This window comes from Myodes glareolus, chromosome 4, assembly GCF_982192425.1.
Source record: "Myodes glareolus chromosome 4, mMyoGla1.1, whole genome shotgun sequence".
In the NCBI taxonomy this organism is placed as follows: Eukaryota; Metazoa; Chordata; class Mammalia; order Rodentia; family Cricetidae; genus Myodes; species Myodes glareolus.
The window spans coordinates 22,139,086-22,165,630 of record NC_142029.1 but is presented as its reverse complement, the minus strand read 5'-3'; the positions used below and the strand labels follow the sequence as shown (position 1 = coordinate 22,165,630).

General features: G+C 43.9%; 1 protein-coding gene across 6 annotated transcripts in view; it reads left to right on the top strand.

Moving 5' to 3' along the window:
• Positions 1–26,545, top strand: part of Map2k5 (mitogen-activated protein kinase kinase 5) — a 230,621-nt gene that overhangs the window by 21,228 nt on the left and 182,848 nt on the right. For all 6 annotated transcript variants that reach the window (XM_085689209.2, XM_048423691.3, XM_048423693.3 and 3 more), the window contains 4 exons: positions 13,355–13,424; positions 17,488–17,528; positions 18,438–18,505; positions 25,086–25,134. In XM_085689209.2, coding sequence (XP_085545335.2) covers positions 13,355–13,424; positions 17,488–17,528; positions 18,438–18,505; positions 25,086–25,134 — 228 coding nt within the window. The remainder of the gene's footprint in view (positions 1–13,354; positions 13,425–17,487; positions 17,529–18,437; positions 18,506–25,085; positions 25,135–26,545) is intronic.

Genomic DNA, 26,545 nt, shown 5'->3' with positions numbered 1-26,545 from the left:
AATTCCTTTCATAAAAGAGCAGGCCTCTCAGGGATGTCAGCCGCACGCGGCACAAGGAGACACAGTAAAGACCTTGAGGACTTATTTAGACAAGTCTTCCTTTTGGGGGAGGTCGTCCTTTTCAACTGAGCGTACAGCTTCTGGAGAGACTCAGGTAGAGCTGTGAGGAAGAAAGGGGACACCCATCTAGCCAGCCAGATCAGCTGAACTTGCCCTGGTGTTCAATGGGGTGACAGGTGTCGCAGCCAGATTGCCCTCCCAGAAGCCTAGACTATAACCAAACGTGACTGAAGAAAAAATAAGTCAATGTAACAATGTCTAATAATATTCTACTATACTCATAGATTGGTGCCTAGTCCAGTTGTCATCAGAGGGTCTCACACAGCAACGGACGGAAACAGATGGAAAGACTCACAGACAGTAGACTGAGCTCCGGAACTCCTGCTGAAGAGAGGGAGGAAGGATTGTAGGAGCCAGAGGGGTCAAGAACATCACACGAAAACCCACAGAATCAGCTAACCTGGGCTCATAGAGACTGAACTGACAACCTGTAGCCTGCATAGAATTGACTCTGCATCTATGTGACAGTTGTGTAACTTGGTCTTCTTGTGGGACTCCTAACCATGGGAGCAGGGGATGTCTTTGACTCTTCTGTTGGCCTATTCCTCATACTGGGTCATCTTGCCCACCTTTCATACAGGGGGAGGTGCTTAGTCTTACTGTAACTTCATATGCCATGTTCTGTTGATATCCATGGAGGGCCTGCCTTTTTCCAAATAGAAATGGAGGATAGGATGGGGTGGGGCAGAGGGGAGGTGGCAGGGGAAGGACTGGGAGGAGAGAAGGGAGGGAAAACTGCATTCGGATGTAAAATAAATAAAATAAAACAAAACAAGATACAAGATACAATAAGGCTAGGCACAAACCCTGATATCAAAGCTGGGCAAGGCAACCCAGTAGGAGGAAAAGGGTTCCAAGAGCAGGTGAAAGAGTCAGAAATAACCCCCTTTCCCACTGTTAGGAGATACACGAAAAACACCAGGCTAACAACCATAACATACTCAGAGGACCTAGGGCAGACCCATGCAGGCTCGGTGATTGCTGCTCCAGTGAGCCCTGATTAGTTGATTTCGTGGGCCTTGTTTTGTAGTCCTGGGTTTTGCAGCCTCTCTGGCTTCTACAATCCTTCCTTCTCTTCTGTGGGGTGGGACCTAATGGAGATCATCGTACTGAGTGCTTACATAAAAGATTGACGAGATCCCATACTAGCAACTTAACAGCACACCTGAAAGTTCTAGAACGAAAAGAAGTAAACACACGCAAGAGGAGTCGAGGGGCAGAAAATGATCAAAATGAGAGCTGATATCAATAAAATAGAAACAGAGATAACGATATAAAGAATCAAAGAAAGAGTTGGTTCTTTGAGAAAATCCACAAAATAAACAAACCCTTATCCAAACTAACTAAAACACAAGGAGAAAGAATATCCAAATCAGAAACGAAAATGGGGACATAACAACAGATATCAAAGGATTATTAGGTCATACTTTAAAATGTGTACTCCACAAAATTGGAAAATCTAAAAGAAATGGATAGTTTTCTTGGTATTTATTTTATACATTCAAATTTGTGTGCTGGGTGTGGTAGGTAGCTCACACCTTTAATTCCAGCACTTGCGAGGCAGAAGCAGGCAGACGTCTGTGAGTTTGCAGTCAACCTGGTCTACACAGTGACTTCTAGGCTAGTCAGAGCTACACAGTGAGTCCTCTTCTCAAAAAATAAATAGGTGTCTTAGGGTTTCTATTACTGCAACAAAACACCATGACCAAAAAGCACGTTGGGGAAGAAAGGGTTTATTAGGTTTATAGCTTAGCTTTACTGCTCATCATTGAAAGAAGTCAGGACAGGAACTCAAACAGGGCAGGATCTGGGAGTCAGAAGCTGATACAGAGACCCTGGTGGTGTGATGCTTACTGACTTGCTTCCCATGGCTTTCTTAGCTCACCTTCTTATAGAACCCAGAACCAGCGGCCCAGAGAAGGCACCATCCACCATAGATTTGACCCTCCCCCATTGATCACTAAATGAGAAAATGCCTGACAGCTGGATCTCATCGAGGCATTTCCTCAACTGAGGCTCCTTCCTCTGTTGACTCTAGCTTGTGTCAAATTGACACAGACAACCACCCGGTACAATAGATAAATTCAACTAGACTCTGCAAAAGGATTTGGCATGGAGGATAGAGGCGTGGGAAGATCCCACCAGAGAACTGCATTTTATTGTAGGCACAAACTACAACAGCTTTGGCTTTAATGTGGAATTCAGTAAAATTATGTTCACTTTAAATCCATGTGGAGAAGTGAAAGTAGAGACGTTTCACCTCTGTTCTTTAATACTTTCTTCTACAGCTCTCAAAAATGAGGAGTGGACAGCCTAGGTAGAAAGCATGCTGAATCACACCCCACCCACAATTAGATGAAGGGATTTTCTGGCTTTCGGCCAACATAAGTATAAGTTTTTATCAGTAATTTAAATAGATTTTTGTAGTAGACCTGAAAATGTTGGCTTTTTAATTGAAAACTTATCAATTATTTAAATCACTAGCAGCCCGAGGCTGTTAATTTTATGAGCGTTGTAATAATGGCATACCGTGGTTTTTGATACATGTGAGCCGGGGCTGTCGGGTGGCAGTGAGGGCATGTCCTGGCAGCAGGTTGTGTGCTGTTAAGTAATAGCCAGCAAACAAACTGAAGGCTGCCGCCTCACATCAGGACCATTTCGTGTAAGTTATTTAGAAGTTGTATTCTTTTCTCCATTCGATATATTTTTAAGAGATAATGAGAAGAAAACAAAGCTGTAATAAATTGTCTTTTAAGAAAATGTAAAGTAATTTGGTCTCCAAGGAGATATTTAATGTATTGAGAGACTTCAGCAGCCAAGTGTTATTACAGCAGCGTGGTGATAGCTCTCTGCATTTTGTTATGAGTTTGTGTTAATCAACAATCTGTTTTTATAGCGTAGTTTCTTGTAAGTTACACTGCTAGAATATTCTACTTCTGGGATCACGGCTTCTCCTCTGACACTATTGTATCTTTTTAATTCCTCCATAAAGTATTTTTTTAATTAGAACTTGAAATGCTTTATTAGAAAAACATACAACCTACATATTCTGAAAACTAAATACCTGATCATTGCGAATTATTTAAAGGACCCTGTTAAATATTCCCTTAATGTAGTTTAAATTTTGTTGTTGTTCTTATTTTCCCCTCTCATTTCTTTTTAGAAAGATTAAAAACAGGAGGCTGCTGTTCCCCTTTGGTATTGCTATGCTGTAGTGCTGTGGAGCCCATTTGTTGAAGGGCTTATTGTAATGCTAACCTCTTCTTTGGGGTGGCTTTTCACTGGGGAACACAGCAGTGCACGGTGCAGCGTCTGTGAGTGGGTTCATATTGGTTTCTGCTGGGTCCTGTGTCTAGCAAAGGATGTTTTTCACACTAGAGTCTCTTGCTCCTCCTAGGCTTTTGTGAGTGGAGCGGAGTATTAACAAGAATAATTCTCTTCATTTGCTCCCCCCTCATTTCCAGAAGAGTGCAGGATGAGTTTTACCGTAATGCCTCTCATTATAGCATAGACCTTGTGTTTCCGTGGAGTGTAAGTATTCCCTTTGGTATACTTGACCATCGTGTACCTTGTTAGACAGTGGCTAACGTCAGGGAGAAGCACTCTTTGACCTCTGGAGCACCCTGTAAATTGGGCTGTAATTATCTTTACCCTGGTCTGCGTAATGTGGAGATTGCCTCTAAAACCGTGGTTAAGTTGAGAAGAGCTGGAGGGCGCCTCAGAGGTCTTGTGAGCGCCTGGAGGTCTTGTGAGTGCCTCCGCTTCACAGGTGAGCCCCGGAGCCCTAGACGCCAGCTTCAGAAATGTGTTGGAGTTATGGGTCTGGACCAAGGAGGCCTGGACCAAGACTCCATTGGACCCCTACCTGTTTCAGTTATGGTTTTTGTTCTGGTAACTAGTAAGTTTTATGGAGAAAGTTTTGTACGCACTACTTTTTTTTCTTGATTATTAAAAATAATGCCTTTTACTACAGTCACTATGCATCTGAGTTCAAAAAAGAATGAAAAAAATTCTAAGGCTTCTGAAATTTAAAATACACATTTTGGCCAAAATATATTTTTACCACAAAATATACTACCCATTTGGGAGTAGAATGTTTAAGAAGCCCAGGGCCTCTGCTGGCAGGGAGTTGTCTTTGGAGAACATTGTCCACCTGTGTCTTAAGTATACTCTTTATTAAACAGGATTTTACTTTGCAGGAGACAAAGTCAGCTCAGCCTTCAATAAGCAGTTAGTCCCCAGCTCCGTGCCATTAACATATACAGTCGGTCATGCAGAACACTCTTGAGACAGGCTGGAGAGAGGATGAAGAGAAGGGAAACTGGACCTGTGGTGGGGAGGAAGTTTCCCGAAGCATACTGCACACGGATCCTTCCCAGCAGTGAGAAGGCCTCCAGGTCCTGGCTGCTCTATTCAGCCTCCAAAGACGCACTGTTCTGCCTGTGTTGCAGACTATTTGTGGAAGGGAAAAAAAATCAACTGAGAAATGAGAATGGGTGCAGAGATTGGCAGCATTTGTCCCATATTCCTACTAAACTTGAAGAAAGTGACATGCACATCAACAACAATGTTAAGTATTCAAAATTAAAATCTAACTTGGAAAGTAAAACCGATGACACTATAGGGCACAGATGTTATGGGGAAAATGGTATGCTGCTGTTGTACACATAATGTCCTGTCCGCTCTAGACATGACAGTGTCTGCATCACCCAGAAGTTTAGTACCAGCAGCCAGTACTGTTGCCTTGTGGCCCTCTTCAGTGGAGCTCTTCCAGGAGTTTGTTTCCGATATGTCTCATAGCAAATACGTAGTAAAAATATTCCTGTCCAGATGCAAAGGCAATTGGAGTGATTATTAAAGGCAGTTTGAGTTTTGTCACTGTGTGGGGTCTCGCCTTGTAAAGTTGTTCTCAGAGGACTCCCACTTAATGGCCCGAGAGCCAGAGGAGAGAAGATACATATGTAATAAGCATTTTTGACATTATTAAAGGAAATATATTCAGGCCAGGCAGTGGTGGCACAAGCCTTTTATCTTAGCATTCAGGAGGCAGAGGCAGGTGGATCTCTGTGATTTCCGAGGCCAGCCTGGTCTACAGAATGAATTCCAGGACAGCCAGGGCTACACAGAAAAAAACCCTGTCTTGAAAAATGAAAAAAGAAAAACTCAAACAGCTTAAGAGCAGAATAGAATCTGCAGCCACAGCTCTTTGCTAGGAAACCAAATTCTTGAGTTTCTTTTTCTTTAAAACATTTTTCTATTTGTATAAATCAGTTCATTTGTTACTCTAAATAAAGGTAATTTGAATTGAAAAAAAAAAAAGAATGGCCTTTAGCTGGGCAGTGGTGCCACACATTTAATCCTGGTGCTCTGGAGGCAGAGGCAGAATTGCTTTGGTCATGGTGTCTCCTGACAGCAGCAGATCAGTGTCTAAGGCAGGAATGAAAGAGCTTGTTTTAGACGTTATTCTGTTTACTCAAATAATGGCCACAAGGCCCCGGTAAAACCACAAGTAGTTTTTATTTTCTCATCTTATTCAGTGATTCCCCTTCTCCCCCCTTCTCCCCCCTCTTCCCCCCACACTCACATGATAGCTCTCAGGCACGGTGGAGAGATAGTGAGAGAGGAAGAGGAACAAAACTCGTTTTCAGAGCCAGGTCATTTTACTTTCCCTATCTGTGTTACCAAGACCATTTGGGGTTTCTTGAAATCGAGATGAAAATGTTATAGCCTCTTACGTTTGTCCACCTTGTGAAATAGCTCAGGGCATGCCTGGCATCAAAAAGGGATTTGCTGTGCAACTTTGGAAGCAAAGGAGAAACATAGGTAGACTCAGGCTCTGCAGCACCAGGAAATGGAACTCCACAGCTGCGAGCCACCAGGATTTTGATATTGATGTAGCTTCCTTCTACTCGAACTCCAGCTCTGTGACGGATGCGAGAAGCATCTTTATAAGGGAGTGTTCTGTTTGGCCTCCTGTCTCCATGGCCTGATAGTCTTATTATATAAGTGGATAGCTGAAGTAGGCCTTAAACTTCTTCAGAGAGGATAGTAGAATTTCCAGATGGCAAGTGAAAAGTTAGTGCGGCTACTGCCCCAAACTAATCACCATGAGATTCAAAGCTTCAGCTGAGAACACCTAAATGTGTTGGACCCAATGCTGTGCCAATTCAAAATTCTACTACCAGGACGCATTACCTTCAACTTAGCTAAGTTGAATCTCGCCTGCCATTGACATCCCCACACTTCTATTAAGACCACCTGGAGCTCCCTAAAGTCCTTTATAATTTTGCTAGACGGAACAAATGACATTATTACTAAATATGGTCAACTTGCTGTCATTTTCACTTGCAGATCATTAATAGATACATGTGTGGCGTAGCAGTAGCCTGGAAGCAGAGCCCAGAGTTGGTCTCTGTTGACTTTTTCACCGGAAGACTGAGTCCATTGTGGTTTCCTTTTTCCTTATCTTCTCAGCCTATGACCACATGTGGGCCCTTGGCACGGAGTCAGTTAAAGAAGGATCTCCTTGAGGTGGGGTGGCTGTGAGTTGTTAGGGAGCTATGTAGTAAATGTGGCTACTAGCTGGTATGCAAAATAGATTGACATCATGTGCAAATTTTGAAGACTGGGATGGTTAGGTAGTTTGTAGGAAGTTGGTACGATAAGGAAGTCTCTTAGTGTGCCATACGGGGACTAGTTGAAGGAAAGTACAATTGGCGGGTCATCTCAGTGAGGTAACGGGACTGGTATACAAAGCTAAGATTGCTGGGTGCTTCATTGGGAGAGCTAATGAATAATTGGGGCTGCTGGTAGCTTGTGAATCATTGCTGTAGTTACTGACAGAACTACTCATTATAGGAAATGTTTGTTCATTGACCAAACAGGAGTTTGAAGATTTGGTTATTAGAACAACCAACATGATTCTTTATAGGTGAGATGCCATAGTCAACAAGTCTCCTGTGTTAGAAGACATGTGAAGGGGAGCTTTAGAAAGTTGCCCTGTGATAATTGTGCATACATACTGAAGAGGGCTCATACTTTAGGAAGTTAGGGACAAGGGTCAGGGAGAGCACTTGTTCAGGCTGATGGCTCCCTGCTTCCATCTGGAAACACCTGCAGCAGGTGTTGTGTGTAGGCATCATCCAGCGGTGGCTCCTGAAGGGTAGAGAGGTCTGAGGTTCTTATTCTTTTACCAGAAGGTTCGTATCAGACAACATAGCACACATCATTTCAGGAGCTCCAAGGATTTCCTAAAGCCCACGGAGATCCCAAGTGATTATGTCTGCCAAGAGAACAGAATAGTTGAAGCATGGCCCCTGCCCTTGATGAGTTCCTGGAAGAAACCTGATACTTCCCAGAGCACCTCTCACTTTGATATTATTGATAACACTGTAGTGATTGAGGACAAGGGAGAAGATGCTGACTCAATTTCTGAACCCCGCCTTCAGTGGGTGGAACATATCAGCAAACTTGTTTAGAGCTTCCCATGTCGCCTATCATTAGGAACATTGTTTTTCTGTGTTCAGTTGCTTAATGGTAAGAGAGCCATAGTCCTGTGACTTTTTAAAAAGTACTTTATAGAAGGTTTCCCATGTACCAACTTGTTTAGTTTTGATCTTCCTAATGACTTTAAAGTGAGTGAGACAGGTAATTTTTACAATAGGATATGGGACCTTTCTTTAGGTCACAACCCAAACATTGCTGTGGCCAAACCTCACATTTTCTCTGATTCACTCACTCAGCTACACAGCTAGTTTCCAAGAGCCAGGATGTGCTGGGTGATACAGTTCTGGCCAAGCACCATGCTAGAGGTGGGCCCAGTGAGTGCAACCCGAGCCCTGTGTTTCTCCCGACAGACACAGCAGAGAGAAAACCTAGGTCAGGACAATAAACTGACCCTCACCAGGCAGGATGAGAAGTGCTGAAACAGAGCCGCCCTGTGGCACAGAAGAGCGCCTAATCCATCTTTGAGGAGGCTTCCTGAGGAAGGTGGCGTCCTGGTGGAGTAGATGGGGCCCGAGGGGCTGGAAAGGGTGTTTCCTTTTCAGAGGAACAGTGTATTTAAAGGTTTGGAGGTAGAAACTGCTTGGGGAATTCAGGAGAAGCTGCCTGGGATTCAGCAGAAGGAGGGTACGTGAAGGGCTGTGGAGAATGAAGGGCAGGAACGTGGCAGGGCTTAGAGCTTGAAGGTCTAGAGAGTGGTGTGGTCACAGCTTATTTCTCTGGGGTGTGGCTTGCAGGACAAGAGTTCTAAAACCCAGAAGTGAAGCAGCATGGGCTATTTCAGGTCAAAGGTAGTAGCAGCTGCAGATCTGTGAGAGGAAGAGGTCAAGTGAACAAATCCACGTGGCCGGTATGGGAAGAGAGGTGGCCAGGATCGATTCAAGACATCTGTTTGGGTATCTGTACTTAATGACTTGGTAAACCCAGGTGGCAGAAAACCAGGCTGGGTCTGAGGGAGGTAAAGAGGCAGGGAATTCAGATTGGATTGTAGCCTTGGAGGAGGCTCTAGTCAGCCAACTAGATGTGCTCCAAATCCTTTGAGAGTCAGGCTGGAAATAAAGATTTGTGACTCGGTAGGTCCTAATTAGTCTCCATGACTCCTCGGGTGATGGAAACCTGTGAAGTGGTAGAAGGAAAATATACAGAGAGAAGGGAGGATTGCTCAAGAACCACAGGGACCTCACCCACTTCAAGGGGACACTGCCAGGAACTAGAATGGGGGTACCTGAAGCTGGGGGCCAGGGGTGCTAGGTATGGCCATGTGAGAGCAGAAGTCCCCGAGGACAGTCATTGTAGAAGGCTTTGTGCCTCTTCGTCTGCCAGGGAGCATGGCTAACCTCACACTTCATGGGAGCAGTGAGTGAAGAAGCCGGAGCTCTTTACTAGCTCAGCAATCTACTCAGTACAGTAACCCTGTGTTTAGTTAGAGGAGGAATGAGACCCAGTACCTTTTAATTCCTAAGTAGTAAGCGTGAGTTCCGTGTTTTGAGCTCATGTGCTAGAATAAACATTTTTCTATGTTCACTCCTAACCTTTGTTCATTGGCAAGTCATTTGTCTCATCTGTTAAACAGAGATGAATAGAGTAGAGGTATGTGCAGTGCTGAGCCTAACATGTGCAGGTGTCTTGGAGGAGTGAGGGTTATCTGCTCCTAATAAAGCCTTGTAATATTAAACTGTGTTGTTTTGAACTCAGGTTTTTTTTTTAATATGGTATATTTCCATGAAAATTTTAATTATTGATTGAATCTTGCTGTTCTAATTAGAATTGGGTTCATAATAAACAGGAACTTGATAAACTTGCAAACAAACAAAGCCAAAGATTGTACTTGTTACTCCTTGTTGGAGATGAATTTTATTACAGGGTATCTACCTCCTTGTTAAAACTGTTTAAGGGTTTTAGAGAACATCTCAGGCAGACTGAAACCAATCCGAGCCCGGTACTGGAGATTCCATTAGCTATCGTAAAACTGATTAATCTTTAACCCGTTAGCATATTGATTATTGCTGCAATTACTGCCTGTAATGGCTTATGCGAAGGACAGCTGAAGCAAACACACCTTATAATTGCTGCTGCTAGGTTTAGTTTGGCACCTATCCTGTACTTTCTATACATAATCTTTGTGTTTTAAATGCTGGAGTGCTTTGAAGGTAGAAAGTGTCAGGCTTAGTGTTGCTTCAGTGTTGGGAGATGGACTTTCCGGGTTTGAACTTACAAAGTCCCTTCGTTAGTGCTATTGCTGTAGTTTAATTTGAGAGTCCGTAGTCACCCTGGGTGATGAGGTGAACATTTTCACTCCTTTGGAAGTTGTGATGCTGGGAGGGTTAGGTGACTTTCTGAAGGCTGTTTACAGTAGCAGAATCAGGGTCCAGGTCCATTTCAGTCGACACCTACTACAGTACATAGAGCATATTTTGAAGTGATAAAAGCCAAGACATGGTAGATGGTCACATTGTGGCCTTTTTGCTCAACTTATGTAAGCTCTCTTGGTGACTGAGGTATAGGCCTTCACTGTTACTGCTTGTTTTTTCTTTTGCTTTGGTCAAGGCAGTCTCTTGTCTTTGCCGTCACAGATGGTTTTATAATTGTGTAGAACCAAATGGGAGAGAACAAAGGGAAGACGGCACTGCAGAGACGCAGAGGATCAGACCCAATTCCAGCTTGCTGTGCAGTGGTTCCATCATGGTCTTTGCCCCTTTCTTCTGTGAGGCTTACAGCACTCCTCTGGCTGGACCCCATCTTACAACCCAGCAGAGAGACACAGCAGGGCATGGCAACACAGCCTCACATGCCATGTGTCAGGAGATGGCCAATGGTGAGGCTCCCAGGAATGAGCCCTCCAACTCCTGAGTGCCTTGCCCACTTACTTGGGCAACAGTCGGACTAGCAGCCTGGTGGCACAGTGGCCTGGTGGGAGTGCTCTGTGCCAGTGTACTATACACACCCCGGGTTTTATCCTTGCCTAAGAGGTAGCTAGACCTTAGGCTGGGGCCTTGTGACCTCTTGGCAACCCTGCTGCTTGGAAGTCACTTGTGCCCAATGTGCTCACACCATCGTTTGGTTACTACCCATCTCTGTGTGTGTTCAACTCTATCCTAGTGTGTCAGCGGGAGAGAAGACACTTGGATTTCGGAGAACTGTAGAAAAGTAGAAATAAAGCCTAACTAATTGTTTGAGAAAAGTCTTAATCAGCACAGCGTGTGTCATTGCAGTGGGATTCCGTTAATCATGCTACAGAGAGCTGGCTATAGATTGCCTAGATTTTTCACAATGGTTACAAACATATATATAGCTTTCCAGTTGATTTGGCACAGTGCTAAGATGAAAAGGAAAGCTTTTTTAAATTTATTTTGTGAGGTAAATAAATAAAGCTGGAAAACAGGTCAATTTCATGCATGCAAGGTTTTATAGTAGGGAAAAGGCATTGCACCTGTTCTGACCCTTCACACTGGAGGTTATTTGTTTTCAAACTTGACCCCAAGCACCGGTTTCCGACAATTCTATAATTAGTTTGTTAGATAAAGCATAAGGATTTTTTCCCCTGATTTCTAGGACCTTGGCAAAGTAGAAACCTACTGTACATAGCAGTTAATTAAAGAAAAGCATTAACTATAGTCACCACCATGGCCCTGTCTTGTATCAGTATAAAAAGGCAGGAATTTTTTTGACAGTCACTGATTGGAAAGTTGCTTGCAGCCTTCCAGAAGCACGGGTACATGCTGTGGATCAATAACCGGCAAATTTCCCATTAAAAAGAATACCTGAGCAATGTTCCAAATAGCCACTGGCATCTTAATTTTCCACGGAAACCTCAAATACTTGTGTGCCAAGGACAAGTCATTTTCGGACAATTTTTCCAGACTACTTGTTAACAGTTATTGCTGTCCCAAAAGGTTGACAGCCGACATGATTGATATTTCATTTACCTGTCGTCGCTGCGTGAGTAATGGTGTGCGCGCTGTATTTCTGGGCTTTTCAGGAACAGCCTTGCGTTGCCTTCGTATATTCCAGAGTGATTTGCACGTATTTACGCTGTGTGTGTTCAAGTTTTTAGATCCATAGAAAGAGAGAATTGCCTTCCTTTACAGTTTGAAAGCCATTGCAGGGGAGGCCACGCTCATCTCAGTCATTAGCAAACAATCCCTCCTGGGCCCTCCTCTCCTTCACCTTCCTTGTTTGCAGGACAGGAAGCCTTGGATTTCTCGGCTTCTGACCCTCACAGTGATGTAGAATTTTGAGGCCTCTGCATATTTCTAATGAAAAAGATCAATTCTAAAATAACTTTAATCTATATAAAACCAATATAAAGACACATTTTTTAAAAAGAATTTATTTATTTTTGTTTTATATGCATTGATGTTTTGTCAGGTCTCCTTGAAGTGGAGACAGCTGTGAGTTACCATGTGGATGCTGGGAATTGAACCCTAGTCTTCTGGAAGAACAGCTAGTGCTCTAAACCACAAAGCCATTTCTTCAGCTTCAAGATACAGTGGGTTTTTTTGTTTGTTTGTTTGTTTTTTGTTTTTTTTTAAGAATGTTAGTGAATATGATAATCAATTTTCAGGAATTTCCTGAAAATGTGATAGTTAAGAGATATGAATGTTTAAATATAAAAACAGCAAAGATGAGAGAGGAAGAGAGTTCTGCTTTTGATGGGCCCATAAAACACAAAGTTAGACTGGAGAGAGGGCCCAGAGGTTAAGAGCACTGGCTTCTCTTCCAGGGAACTGGAGTTTGATTCCCCAACCCCACACGGCGACTCACAACCGTCTGTAGTTCCAGGTCTTTTTCTGGTCTCTGCAGACACCACACATGCTAGTAGTACACAGATATATACGCGGGCAAAACTCTTGGACACATAAAAAATTTTAAAGACTATTTTGGGCCCAGTCAGTGCTTTTCATTGTAGGTGTTTTTCTTCCTGAGCATTGTTTTTTGTTTGTTTCAGCTTAAAAGGAATATAAATAAGAAGGAACAGAAGGCATCTCCGAGAGTAGGTGGATGGGGGTCCAGGCAGTACTCCAAGGAAAAGGGATGGGACCTCAGTCCAGTCCTCTTGGTGCTTTGGAAATGCTTTATGAAGGGCAGGGAGCTATATTTTACTCAGGACCTTCTGTTTTGTATGCCTAGAATTTTACAGTAAATTTTGATCCATCATAAACTATGCCTAAGGCTAAATTATGCATCTGAAGTAGATTTTCTAGAAGGGAACTATCTTTTTATGTGGGGATTCTGTTCTTGGTTGGATAATGTGTTGTTCACTGGTCCCACAGTCTCTGCAATTTTGATCTTCATTATCTGTGTGTTTTTATACACAATTGTACATGACATTAACTGACATGTGAATTCAAGTCAAATATTAAGCCTGTTCGTTTTGCTTTATAAAATTCAGAAGAAAAAGACAAGAGGGAATTTGAGTAATTTCTATCAAAATGCTTTTTGTGTCATTTAAAATAGATATCATTTTAGAGTATGATAAATACTAACATGGGGTCTTAGTTAATACTGTTAGTCTTAAAGATAAATGGTGGTATGGATGGTGACCCCATACTGGGCTTCCAAATCCTTAATATAATCACTGTAGTGTGTGCAGATATAGGGTACGTGTTCGCAAGACTGATATGTGCATACCAGCCATTTACAAAAGTACAATGAATTAAACAGCCCATAGTAGTGTCTATCCCAGTGTCCGGACATTACTGAGTAATTCCTTTCTATTATCTCTTTGCAGTATTATTCCACAGTAATGGAACAGCAAGTAAACGGCCAGCTAATAGAGCCGCTGCAGATATTTCCAAGAGGTAATGTTGAACAAGTCCTAATCAACAGTGATTATTTCAGCAAACTGTTTCATCAACAGTTATGTTTTCCAAAGGTTTAAATGCACATAACATGATGCTTAGCTCTTAATTTGAAAAAAAACAAAAGAAGTATTCATTATCATGGGGGATTACAAGCTATATTATAGTTATAGCAGATAAAATATCTAATCTGCTGGAGTAAATTAAACTAACTAGATTGTTTTTTGTTTTTGAAGTACATACTTACATTCGCTTAAAGAACTCTTTGGGAGACCATGATTCTAAACCGAGGCAAATGGATGGCTTGAATTCTGGATTTATATATTGTAGCTCGTGATGCTGTTGCAAGCTGCTGTTGAGATGATGTGGAAGCTATGAAGTCTGGGGTCTCTAGGACAGAGCTCTGGCAGAACTTGGGATTTGTCTTGGGGTAGGGGAGGGATTTTCTAAATAATGGGACATCTTCTTCAATGGCATGAGTGGATGAGGGTGAGTCTCAGTGGGAATTCCTCTTTTAGATTGGGTAGTACCAGCCTGTATCAGCTACAATGGCTTATTTGTGCAAACATCCCCTCAAAATTTAAATAATGGTGAAAAGAGCGACTTAGTTATATAAGTCAGTACATTTTTAGCCATTATTTTTGTCCCACTTGAAATCCATGTTTTCTAACTAACAGAACAGATCAGGAAACCGTCTAAGTAAGTCTTCTAGAAATAGCTTAATTGAAATAATTAAAAGTTAAACTCACCTTCTTTAACTGTACAGATAATCATGGTATGAGTTTTCCAATTAAACATTCTAGACTTTCATTACCTGTAACTCAGAAGTTTGAATGGCTCAATTAACCAGTGGGCTCTATTTGCAGAGATGGTCTCCAAAGGCTGCTGGCTTGACCAGCCGGGGAGAAGATCCGGGTTCAAGTGCAATATTCCTCTTTGGGCGTGTGTGTGGGCAGTGGAACCAGGGGGCTGATTTCACTATTAGTAAGAACTTAATGAAGGGCCAAGTGAGGGGATAAACTGTGCTTCTCGAGCTCATTGGTCATCAGAAGGAAACTGATTAATCAGGTCTCTGTGGAAGAGGGAGACCGCTGTTTCTTTGTAGATGGCCCCTGATGATGACTCAGATTATTTCCTGGTTTTCTCAGTGGCTGCAGAATTAGGGAAAATTTAGAAATTGTTTCTTCCAAAAGGAATAGTATGTTATAGGCTGAAAATCTCTATGAGTTGCTTCTGAGCTCTGTTATGGCAAAGCCAGGTACAGATCCTCAAGAACCATCATGCCAAGGGCTTTTCTCCTCAGTAAATTGTTTCCTTCTCTCCATGGGGAATCTTTTTAGTTTAGTTCCCTTTTACTGTATGGGCAGCCTTGTGGGTGTTACTGTTTCTACTAAGAGCCCCCATGGTGGCGGCCATTCTGAGACCTCTGCTCTCCTTTCTGCTCTCCCAACAGTTTTACAGTTAGGGTTTACTGCTTCCATTGTGTGGGCTGTTGAGGCTCAGAGGGGTGAAGTGACCAGAGAGCCCACAGCTCCTAAGTGTTCAGTGTATTCTGAGTGAGAAGTTGGTTTAGATTAGTTTCTGGGGAAAGGCATCTAACTTCAGGCACCAGCGAGGTGTGTGAGGGGCTTTGGGTGGTGTAATGTAAGAGTGGGAGGAAGAGGATGCTGCAAAGACAAGCTAGGAGCTGCTAGTATCACTGCAGCCCCCACACAACACCTTTGAGGCTTAATGCACGTTAAACGTTGTCTCAACAAGGCAAGCTGAGGATTCCCCCTTTCCGAGGTTCTTCTCTGGGCTGTGATTTGGGTCTTAAGGGCTCTTTTGTTGTCCTGTTTTTGCTATTGACTCCCTCAGTGTGGATGCAGATGCTGGGGTGATGAAATGTGTATTTGCTCTAGTTACATTTCGTCAAGGTGGCACAAGTTGGAGATTCCCAGGAAGAGGGAACCTCAGTGGAAGAAATGCCTTCATTAGACTGGCATGTCTGTGGGCATTTTCCTGATTTCTAGTCGATGAAGGAGGGCCTAGGCCACTTTCTGCAGTGCCAGCCCTTGGTAGACAGTCCTGGGTTATATAGGAAAGGTGTCTGCGTGTGAGTCTAGACACAAGTTAGTTAGCAGCTCTTCATGACTTCTGTGTTAGTTCCTCCAGGTCTCTGCCTTGGCTTCTTTTGATGAGGAACTGTAACCTGTAAACTAAAATACAGGTGGCTTTCCTCCCCAGGTAGCTTGTGGTTGTGGTGTTTATCACAGCAGCCCAGGGGTGCATCCTAAGTCAATGTCCAATTAGAACGTGGGCGCGGCAAGAGGCTCCCTGAGTCATCCTGGCTGGTTAGAGGGTCTCAAGCCTGAGACGGTCTGTGGCTAGGCCCCATGTTAAAAAGAATTTTTAGACTGAGCAAGTTGGTGGTCAGGAGACACTGATTCTACTCTAGTCACAGAGTCTCCTCATTCCAAGTATCACTGTTTTCTTGAATAGTGTTCCACTCCTAGTTCATGGCCGAGTCTTCCCCGTGACTCACAGCTGTGTTAAATATTAATAAGTATGAAAATTGGCAAGCGTCATAGTAACTGCCTTTTTAACTTCAGGATGTATGAGGTTGCTGGGGTTTTGAATGCACCATGGCTGTTTAGATTTCTAATGACAAAGGTTTGAAGAGGCAGTTGAGAAGCAAGCAGTGTTAAGGTTAGAGAAGATGGCTAGAGGCCCCCTTATTCCTTGGCTCACCACCTTTCTTCCTGCAGCAGCAACAGTCTGAGGGAGTGCTGAGGGGCCTTCAAGGGCTGGGAACCAGATGTATGCAGCTATTATTTTGTTCAAAGAGTTATTTTGCATATTAAAGAGAGATTTGGAGTCTTAATGTATTAAGTATCTTATGCACTTATAGAAAAAAATAAAAACATTTATTCACATTTATAGAAAAAAATAAAAACATTTATTCACATTGAGATAACCTTATAAATTCACTTTTAGAACTATATTTATTTACTTCATTTTGTGTGTATTTGTGTACCTGAGTGTGTGCCTGCCCATGAGTGTATGGGAATTGGAGAAGGTCAGAGAGGTGTTGGACACCTTGGAACATCTGGGGTTAGAAATGGTTGTGAGTGACCATGTGAGTGCTGGGAATTGAACCTGGGTCCTCTGGAAGAGCAGTCAGTGCTCTTAACCATTGAGCTATCTCTCCAGCCCTAATAACATAATAAATTCAAATTTACTTGAGGTCCCCAAGTGAAACTCACCCACACTCTGTAACTATCATGTGCATCTTAAGCAGCTCGATTTCTGTTGTCAGAAACAGAAAGAAAAAAAAATTCACATTCACTCTTCCCTAAAGAATCAGTTAGAACTGACAGCCCTCTCCACCCTGTGGTGTTTGAATAGAATCAGTCTATAACATGGCTAGAAAGCCCTGTGTTTTAATGGGTTGAAGAACCGTCTGCGGGCATAGCCCAGGGTGGTGCTGGGAAAGCGCTGTGTTCTTCCTGGCCCCATGTTATCTTCAGAGCTAAATAGGAGCAGATATCAAGAAACCTCATTAAATCATATATCTGTGTTTTAATGAATCTGATTTTTTGTGGCCACACAAAATTTGAATACCCTCAGACTTCATATGCCATCTTGGAGTCCATGGCAATCTTTTTGGATTCGAGGACCCTTTCCCTCCCTCCATGCGTTCAAAGCAACAAAAGCAGAGACCTGCTGTTTTGCACTTCCTTTGACTGCCTCATGCAGTTCGGTAGAGAGAGGGAAAGCTGCAGAAACCCGAGCCACGGGAGGAGTCTCATCATTTTAGCTTGGCTAGTGTGGCTTTGCTATGTTTTAAGCAGAAATTGGAATTCATGTGAAGTGGAGTCAGAAATCTCTGCCTTTATAAACGCTCACGCCTGCAAGTTAAGAGCCCGGTTCATAATTCCCACCTTGGGTCTTGGGGGCCACTTTTCAATCATTTCTCTCTGCTAATTTTGGTGTCACCCTCATTTCTTTTTAAACGATTCATTTTGAGCAAATTTGTAAATGGCCCTGATGTGTTCTACAATTTAGTCAATTACTGTTTCAGCCTGCAAGCCTCCTGGGGAACGGAACATACATGGCCTGAAGGTACGAATTTCAATAATTGTTTCAGTAAAGTTAGATGGATTTGTAATGCTGTGTTCCACTTATTGAAATGTCAAATAAAACTGCACTTTCTCAAGCTCTGACAAGCAATCTTTTTTTCTTTTTTTTTTTTTTTGAGTGGTGGGGGTGGAAGACAACATCTGTATTTGCTTACACTGTGTATGTACTTGAATCCTGGGCCTTAGGTGCTGTATTTTTCAATTTTTGGAACTGTTTTGTTGGTCAGTTTCTCCAGGAGATCCTGGGGTCTGTTCTCTACAAAGATTCATTTGAGTGAGAACGTGGACTTCATTTTGGTGATTAATTAAGCACATAGCATATTGCACACAGGGTGCCCTCCCTCTTCTCTCGACATATTTATGTTTGAAACACATATCTATTTAATGCCTTTTCATTGTTCTGCGTGTTTTAAATTCTGGATTTCTACTCAAGGCTTCACGTCTGAACGAAAAGCTGGCTATTTTGTTAGGCTCAAGTGTTTTATAATTAATTACTTGAACCTCATTTTCTAGTGAATGAGAAGCAGTTGTAGAGCGGGAAGGGAGTGGCATCCTGAGGTTTCCTACTAACCCCCAGACACAAGCTTCACGCGCTTTTGTGGGCATCCCGCTTTTCTATTGTTCTAAATAGCAAGCTGAGGTTTCCACCCTCGGTTTCTCTTTCTTTCAGCACTATTTAAGTATTTGAATAATGCCAGGGATAGGGATTATGTAATATATGGATTGTACAGTTCTGTAACCTATATACTGAATACACTCCAACCGTGGGTCTGTCTAGCAACAAGCTAATTAACCTTCATAGTGAGATGAGACATTGTGTGGTGAATTATAGGTTAATTAGAACTGTGTCCTCAGAACACAAGGCTGATCAAACTTCTCTCTTTACTTATAGGTTAATACGCGGGCTGGACCATCTCAACATGCCAGCCCTGTGGTCTCAGATTCCCTTCCAAGCAATAGGTGAGGACAAATAAGGGAAGTGTGCCCTGCTGCACTCCCCTCTCCAGGTGGGGGCGGGAAGGGCTTGGTCAACACATGGCTCTTCTGTAAGGTAAAAGGCATGGGTGGTTATAGAGAAAAGTGGACTAGCCAGATAGCCCTTGCTGCATATTGGCTGAGGAGAAAAAAAGACTTAACATAGAAAGCTGAAATGGCGGCAGGTGAGATGGCCAGTGGATAAAGCGCCTGCCAGGGAGGCGTGAGGGCCTGATCTCCAGCCCCTGTGTAAAATCCAGATGTGGCAGCACACATCTGTGACTCCAGTTCTGGGAGGTGGAGACAAGCAGCTCTCATGAGCTCACTGACCAGCCACCCTAGCTGAGTCCATGAGCTTCAGGTTCAATAAGAGACCCTATCACAAAACCAAGATTGTGAGCCATTGAGGATGGTATCTTATATGAACCTCTGACTTCCACGCACCCACACCAACACACATCTTTACCACACAGCCCCATGCACAATAAATGAATGCATGAGTGAATGAATGAATGAATGAAGATACAAAAGGTGGAATCGACATGTTACACCATTAACTTTGTTCTAGATTAATTTTCCCTGAGTCTCCAAATTGTGTAGACTCTTCTATGCCTGTTTCAGGTCTTGGTACCGTTATAAACTGTGTGATACTTACCAAGTTTTCTTGCTGTCCACCGTTTGACAGTGTTATTATCTGCTGGTGTCTTCACCAGACAGAGTCAGGGACAGAGTCAAGTGGTGACATTTAACTTGACCGGCAATGCTGCTCACTAATGGCATCTTTGGTTGTCCTGGAGATTAAAGCTACTGTAAGAAGAAGAGTATTTTTGTTAATTCATAGTAGCATCACCCCACCCTGGGACGGATCTTAAGCCTTTCAAAGTTTTCTTATATACCTGCACTGAACTGCCACACTGTGACGGTACTCAGGTCAGAGGGGTGACTTGGGACATTTTGTCCATATGGCCAGTTAGTCTACTAGTAACCTCAGATTCCTCCTTGGGGGTGATGCTGGAAGGTGGTTGCTCGGGATAACAGAGCCACAGTGGCGACTGAAAAGCTGACAGAACCGAAGGACCCTTTTCCACTCTGCCCCGGAGTTCCTGGCCTCTGGGCTTTAGTCAGTGTGTGCACAGCCTTTTATGGGCTGAGGTGCGGTTTTGGCTTCTGCTTTCCCTTCAGTCCTTTCTGTCCTCATTTACCCACAGTCTCGGGGCTTTGGCTGTGGGTTTCTGGTTTGACTCTGGATTACCGTTTTGGAGGCTGTAAGTCCCGCTTGCCAGGCAGGCTGTGATGAGAGCTCCTTGTCTGCCACTCTCCTCACAGTGGGGACATCTGTAGAAGGATTTGCATCTTAATTATGGGAGCCACAGAGTGATCCTCGGTGCCTGTGATCCTGCCCTCTTCTTTATCTTCTTTTAAAAATTTAATCATTTTATTTTACATTATGAGTGTTTGCTTGCATGTATGAATATGTTTGCAACACTTGTGTGCATGTGCCCACTGAGGCCAGAAGAGATGGTTGGAGCCCCTAGAACTGGAGTTACAGATGGTTGTGAGCCTCTACCTGGGCACTGGGAACCAAATATGGGTTCTCTGCAAGAGCAGCAAGTACTCCTAACCACTGATCCATCTCTCTAACCTATATTTCTTTAACTTTTGAAAGTCTTGCTGTATAGCCCAGCTAGACCTCAAATATGTGGCAATCCTTTTGCCTCTTACCCCCAAGTGCTAGGATTGCTGGTGTGTACGACCACACTGACTCCACAATCCCAGCTGACCCAAGAACTCCTCCATCAGGTCCCGCCCCCCCCACCCCCAGCAAAGCTGCTTTCCTGATTGGTGTCAGTATCTCCCTACTAACCTTCCAGCTGAGAACATGGGACTCTAAAAGGGTGTTGCCTTTAACAGTTGGCTCCATTCTACAGTGCAGTTAGCTAGCTAGTCACCAGCGTGCCATCTGCCTGGTCTTGTGGGGCCGATGTTGACACTCCTTTGCATTCAGTCTCATGTTGCCTGGACATGTGAGTCATGGTCCTGCAGAGCAGAGGCCTGTGGGTAGAGGCCTGCGTGTTCACTGAGCTCCAGGAAGGTAGAATATTTCACTGGTACCACTGATTCCAGAAAAACTGGTGTGCACACAAGCGCCACGTGAACCCTGGGGAAGGACAAGGTTTTCCCCTGGTGTTTTAGATCACACTTTCCTTTGGCATAATAAAGCCAGATGGAATTGAAAAGATTTCATATCATAGAAGCAGTGTTACTTCCAGTGTTTCACAGTCATTTTAGCCACAAGTGAGGATTAGCTTGGGGTAAAAGCTGTCACGTCTCTTCATGAAGTATTATAACTCTTGGATTGGACAAAACTTCACCACCTGGTTATGTACGGTTTCATCCTGGCATCTTCACTTGGGGATACGGCAGCCTCCTAGACGGCAAGGATAGTGATTCCTATCATGGGAAGAACGTTAATTGAAAAAGTCCTACGGGTGTTTTTAATGTTACCTGACATTGGCTGTGTTCTATGCCCTGGGTTGCTGACTAATCAGCAGGTGTTTATGAAGTGCCTCTTGTTCCTTAGCTGCTGTCCTAGGATATGGCGTGGCAGTACTGTCGTGAGGGAAGCACATGCATGCAGAGGGAAACACTAGACAGGAATATGTTTCCATTTAAACTCAGAACTGGCTCCTTGGGGAAAGGGATGTTTCCATCTAGACCTGATGTACAAGGAGGATCAAGTTACATCACAATAAAGACATTTCAGCTAGAGGGATGTGCCTACGACAAGACCCTGAGGGGAAAGAGCTGGCCTGTTTGGCTGGAACATGAGGGAGGTGCCGGGTTAGGACAGGTGTGGGAAGTTGGGAGAGAGTAACACAAGAGGTGGGAGGCAAGGATGGAGACAGGAGATCTGTCACGTGGGGCCTAGAAGGCCCAGGGGCTTTACCTTTCCTTTACAGAGCCAGAGAGGGCTGTGTAGCAGAGGGCAAGCCGCCTGGTGTTCGTAGATGATTTGCCTGTGGGGAGCAGGAGGAGGGGAAGCATCAGTCTTACCCTGCTCTCCCCTGATGCTTGACTCCTGTTCTTTGTCAAATGGACACCCAGTCTCTTCCCAGCACCTGGGCTAGGGATGTACTTCCTGGGCCAAGACTGCCCCTTTGTTGTCGTTTAGGTACATCTGCAGAGGCTCTGGGATTTGGCACCCTTCGGCACCCACTTGTAAAGATGGAGTTTTGCCCCCAGAACATGGCTATTCCCTCTTTCAAGTGGGAATAGCCATCTTCCTGCCATCTTCTCTCCCACATCACATCCTTCCAGCAGCCTGCACCTTCCTACCAGCTCTGCACCTGCCCACTTTCAGCTCCAGTAAAATCTCCTCTGTCCCTTGTAGGTCTCCTCTCCCTTAGCTGGGACAGCCTGCTAATTGTATTAGTCAGCTCTTCTTCGCTGTAGTGGAATACCCAAGATAGTCCATTGTGTTGAGATAAAAAGTTTACTTAACTCACAGTTTGGGGCATTGAAAGCCCAATGACCCAGGACAGGCCTTGGTGATGACTCCTTGTGACTGTCTCTCCTCATTCAGAGTGACTGATGCAGGGAACCAGAGAGTGAGCCTGGGTTCTACAATCACTTTTGAGGTCACAACTCCAAACTGACATATGCATCTCCCACTAGAATCTTCAAGATCCACACCCTCAAGATCGACACCCTAAGAACTGAGTCTCTTATACGTGGACCATGTGGGAATAAACCAACTCCAAAATGTAACCCTAAGGCACAATTATGAGGCACCATTTCCCACTTCAGGATGAAGCAAGACCTTCATGGGTCTTGAGGGGTATTGTTTACGTACAGGTGCTCTGTGCACTTCAGCCTATTTTTGATCACCACCTACCCACCAGCTATAACAGGGGCCTTGTGTGGACCCCTGTGCCCCCCACCTCCCAAGCTATATCAGGGGCCCTGTGTGGACACCATCACTACCCACCTGCAAAGTGATAGCAGGCTTTCTCTGTTGACCCCTGTGCCCCACCCTCACCCATGCTTCTTTTGACTTCAGCAAGTGAGCACATCGGAACACCATCTTGGTTCCCTGTAACTTCGGTGCTCTAGGAGGGCAGTGCCTACAGTGTACCCACTGCAAGCCCTGCTCTGAGGCGTGGCACGTGAGTGCTTGCTGGGATGAGTGGGTGGGTGGCTGTGTATACTCATGTCCACTTTTTACTTTTCCCTCAGCCTCAGTTCTCCTCACTTAATCCATTTTTATGACATTGTTTCTAGTCCCTTTAGTTTCTTTTTGTTTTTTGCTTTTTCATTTCTGAGAAAGCAACTCATACTATAGACCAGACATGTCTAGAACTCATCATGCATCCCACACTGACCTTGAAATCACAGCCATCTTCCTGCCTCAGTCTTCTAAGTGCTTGGATTATAGATAAAAGAGCAGCCATGTCCAACTCTACCTTAGTAAAAACTGTGTATGGATTCTGTGCCTTCATGTTTGTTTGTGCACCCTGTGCATGCAGTGCCTGTGGAGCCCAGAAGAGGGCATCAGATGCCCTGGAACTGGAGTTACAGGTGGTTATGGGCCTCTCTGTGGGTGCTGGGAATGGGACCCAGGCCCTAGGCAAGAGCAGCTAGTGACCCCTGAGCCATCTCTCCTGCCTTTAGCCCTGTCTTTTTATTCTTTTATACTTTGGATATCTCAGTGTCTTTCCTCAGGTGTTACAGCCGGGTTAGAATTGTGTGCACTTAAATTTTAAAACATTTTAAAAGGAGTTTTGGTAGCTCAAGTTCTTATAAAAAGAAATGAGATGCTGAATAAGCAGTGTCTAAAACAGACTTACTGGATGAAACTTTTTGGTTTTCGTGCTAAGACTTGACCTTGCACATCCTAAACATATACTCTACTTCTGAGTGCTACTCCTCCTCCCTTGTTAAAACTAGATCCCCACATCTAGACACTGGCATGAAATGGAATCAGTCTTCACTCTGTTACTTTTCAAAGTATAAGCTGTTCTTTGGCATAGGTAAATGACTATTTGATAGACTGAGCTTATCAACCCACATGGTCTTCCTAGGTCATAACTGACTGAATTCAAGTCCCTCTGCCAAGACCTTTCCAAACAGTGTGGCCTTCACCTTCTATAAAATTAGGATGAATACGCTCTCCCTCCATCCACTGATAGTGTAAGATTGATGAAGCTATGTTAAGGAATCATATTTTGTTTCTTGGATAAAAGGCATTTTGTAAATGCCATGAATTGAAAATGTTATTTAAGTTTATGATGTAATGGACTGTCTGTGGAGAGGACATGGTGGAGCCTTTGTTTGGTTGTTTGTGTCTTTACTAGACCCAGAATTACCAAAGTGAGAGTCATTTGTGGGAGTACAAAGATTGAAATATTTCTCATACAGGTGTGTGGAAGTGTAAGTGATAATCTGAATTTGGACAAGAGCCATGCCTTTTGTCTGTAAGTCAGGGATAATAACTATGCATAAAGGAGTGTAGTTCCTGAGGATTAAATCTGGAAGATATGCAGTACCTGAGATAGTGCCTGGCATTGCTCAGCACTCTGTACATGGAAGTGCCATGATTATGTTGGTAACCGGACTGGTGTTGAGGCAGCTGCTCACTTTTTGGTATGTATGTAGCTTTTTCTTAGTCTACAAAATTCCTGACTATCCCCCTAGCCAACAGGACTCTGGAGGACATTATTAGCCTAGAATCCTTAGGTGAAGCCATATCTTAGTTTTTAAAAAGTAAGAACGGAGGCCCAGTAGTCTGTGTTGGACCACGGCAGAATTTTAAGGAGCATTTAGAGAGAATGATTATCAGCTGAAGATCCTGCTCGAAGTCTGAGGTCGACTCCAGTTTTACTTATTAAAAATGTTGGGTAGAATGCCGGTGTGGTTCAGATTAGGTCCTGATCCTGTTTGCTTCCTGATGTATTTAGATATTTATATCTTTCCATGTTATCGCTACACCTGTCACAGAATAAGATTGACCACCATTTTTTGAACAGTTAGCACCTCGTGTTCTGGAGCAAGGAGGAGTGGGCCATAATAGACTGGGCTGAGATCTGTGTTCTCAGGGGAGAGTGTGGGGCAAGGGAGATCCACACTGGGAGAAACCAGAGGAGGAGTTTATCTGACAGAGAGTGTACTGTGGGCAGTTGAGGACAGAGCTAGTCAGCTCTACATTTCAAAGAGAATAGTGGTTGGAAGGTACTATGTTTTTTTTAAAGTTTTGTTTGTGTGTGTGTGATTATTATTATTATTATTTTATTATTGTTATTTAGGCAAGTTCTCATATAGATTAGGCTGGCCTCAAACTCCATAGGTAGCTGTGGATGACCTTGAACTGCTGCTTCTCTTGCTTCTTGGGATTGTAGGTGTGCACCAGCATACTGTTTACCTGGTTTTGAGATCAACCCCAGGGCCTAGTGCATGAGAAGCGAGTGGTCTGCCACCTGAGCCACGCCCTCAGGGCCCTGGTCCAGAGTTTGCAGTGGTGTTGAGATTTGTTGGTGACCACGCTGCTAACAGTATCTTTCCTTTGCAGCTTGAAGAAGTCCTCGGCTGAACTGAGGAAGATCCTGGCCAATGGCCAGGTAAGTATTGTCGCGTGCTAGCCTTCAGAGTAGCACTCTGTGGCTGTCCAGAGTGTGCCAGAGTTAGTGCTAAGTGACGAAGAGTCTGCATGTTTCTTCGTGTCATAAATGAATGCCACAGCTTAATTTGATTGGCAGAACAATCTGCAGCATGGTTTTCAACCTGAGCTAATGGCTTTCACTCCCAGCAGATTGAGGCACTGTGCACCCACCCCACTGCCATCTCAGCTTAAAAAAGTTAATCAGTTCTGAACAAGTCATCAACCCGTGGGTAGTTGACAGAGCCCTGTGTTCTGAGGTGACTGTTTCTTCCATTATCTTTGGGGACAAAGGGGAAAAGACTGTTATTTTCCAGCCTTAGCTCCTCTTTTGTCCAGAGACCAGCACTGGCTTTTGTGGGGACTGAAGCCAGGCTGGACAGGCTGTGTTACATGAGTCCCTGAGCGTCTGGGAACCTTGGTTTGCCTTTTCAATGGGCCATCTGAGTTTAAACTGAATGACCTAACCCGGCCAGGAAGGACAAACAGGCCTGCAGGCCACTTATTTTTCACTAATTTTGACTCAAGTAAATGGACACTTCTGAAAAAGTATAGTGCTTTTAAACATTCACTGGTAAATGAAGCTACCTACAGGGCCTGCAATTCCTCAGTAGCAACATAAATGCGTTTTAATGTTTGTTACCGTGCAAACCCTTTGATAGCCTTGCAGGCAGCGCCTGTCCGTTGCGATCAAGCCTGCCTATTAGGCTCTATTGACTGAGACATCTGTGTCACTGCAAATAAAAGACTCTTATTGATTTTCTTAACTGCTGTTCACTTCCGTCCATGTTTCGAAGGCTGAGGTCTTAATTATCTCCGATGCTTATTCAGTGCCTCCGCACGCCGACCTCCCCAAGCCTTGCTGGCATTTCATGAATCAAGGACTTGTAGTGGAGCATGGCAAGAGGACAAAGCTGGACCCTCACGCTGTCTCTTAATAACACCTGTAACGTTGCGTGCGCATCACGCGTGGAAGTTTGGCACACAGTTTTTTGAATACTTACAAAAAATTGAGTCGATTTGATTCTCACAGCCTCTCAGCCAGTGTGTATGAGCTCTAGTCATTAAATGCTCCACGTCCAGCGGAAGAGACTCTGACTTGGTGGTGTATGTGTGTCTAATCCCAGTAGTCTCAAATTCTGAGATAGAGATGCTAGGGCTCAGACTTGCTCTCCTCACATTCTAAGCTAGTGCTATACCCTCAGCCTCCAAATGTTAGATAGCATTTACTTACTGTTTTTGCCAGGGTTAGTAAGAACAAGGTTTGCACCTGATGCCCTGTGCCTGGTATGTGTGCAGGACCAGCATGAACAAAAGCCAGAGTCTTGCGCCCAGGCACTTATGTATCTTCAGCATGCTTGCATTTTTGTTAC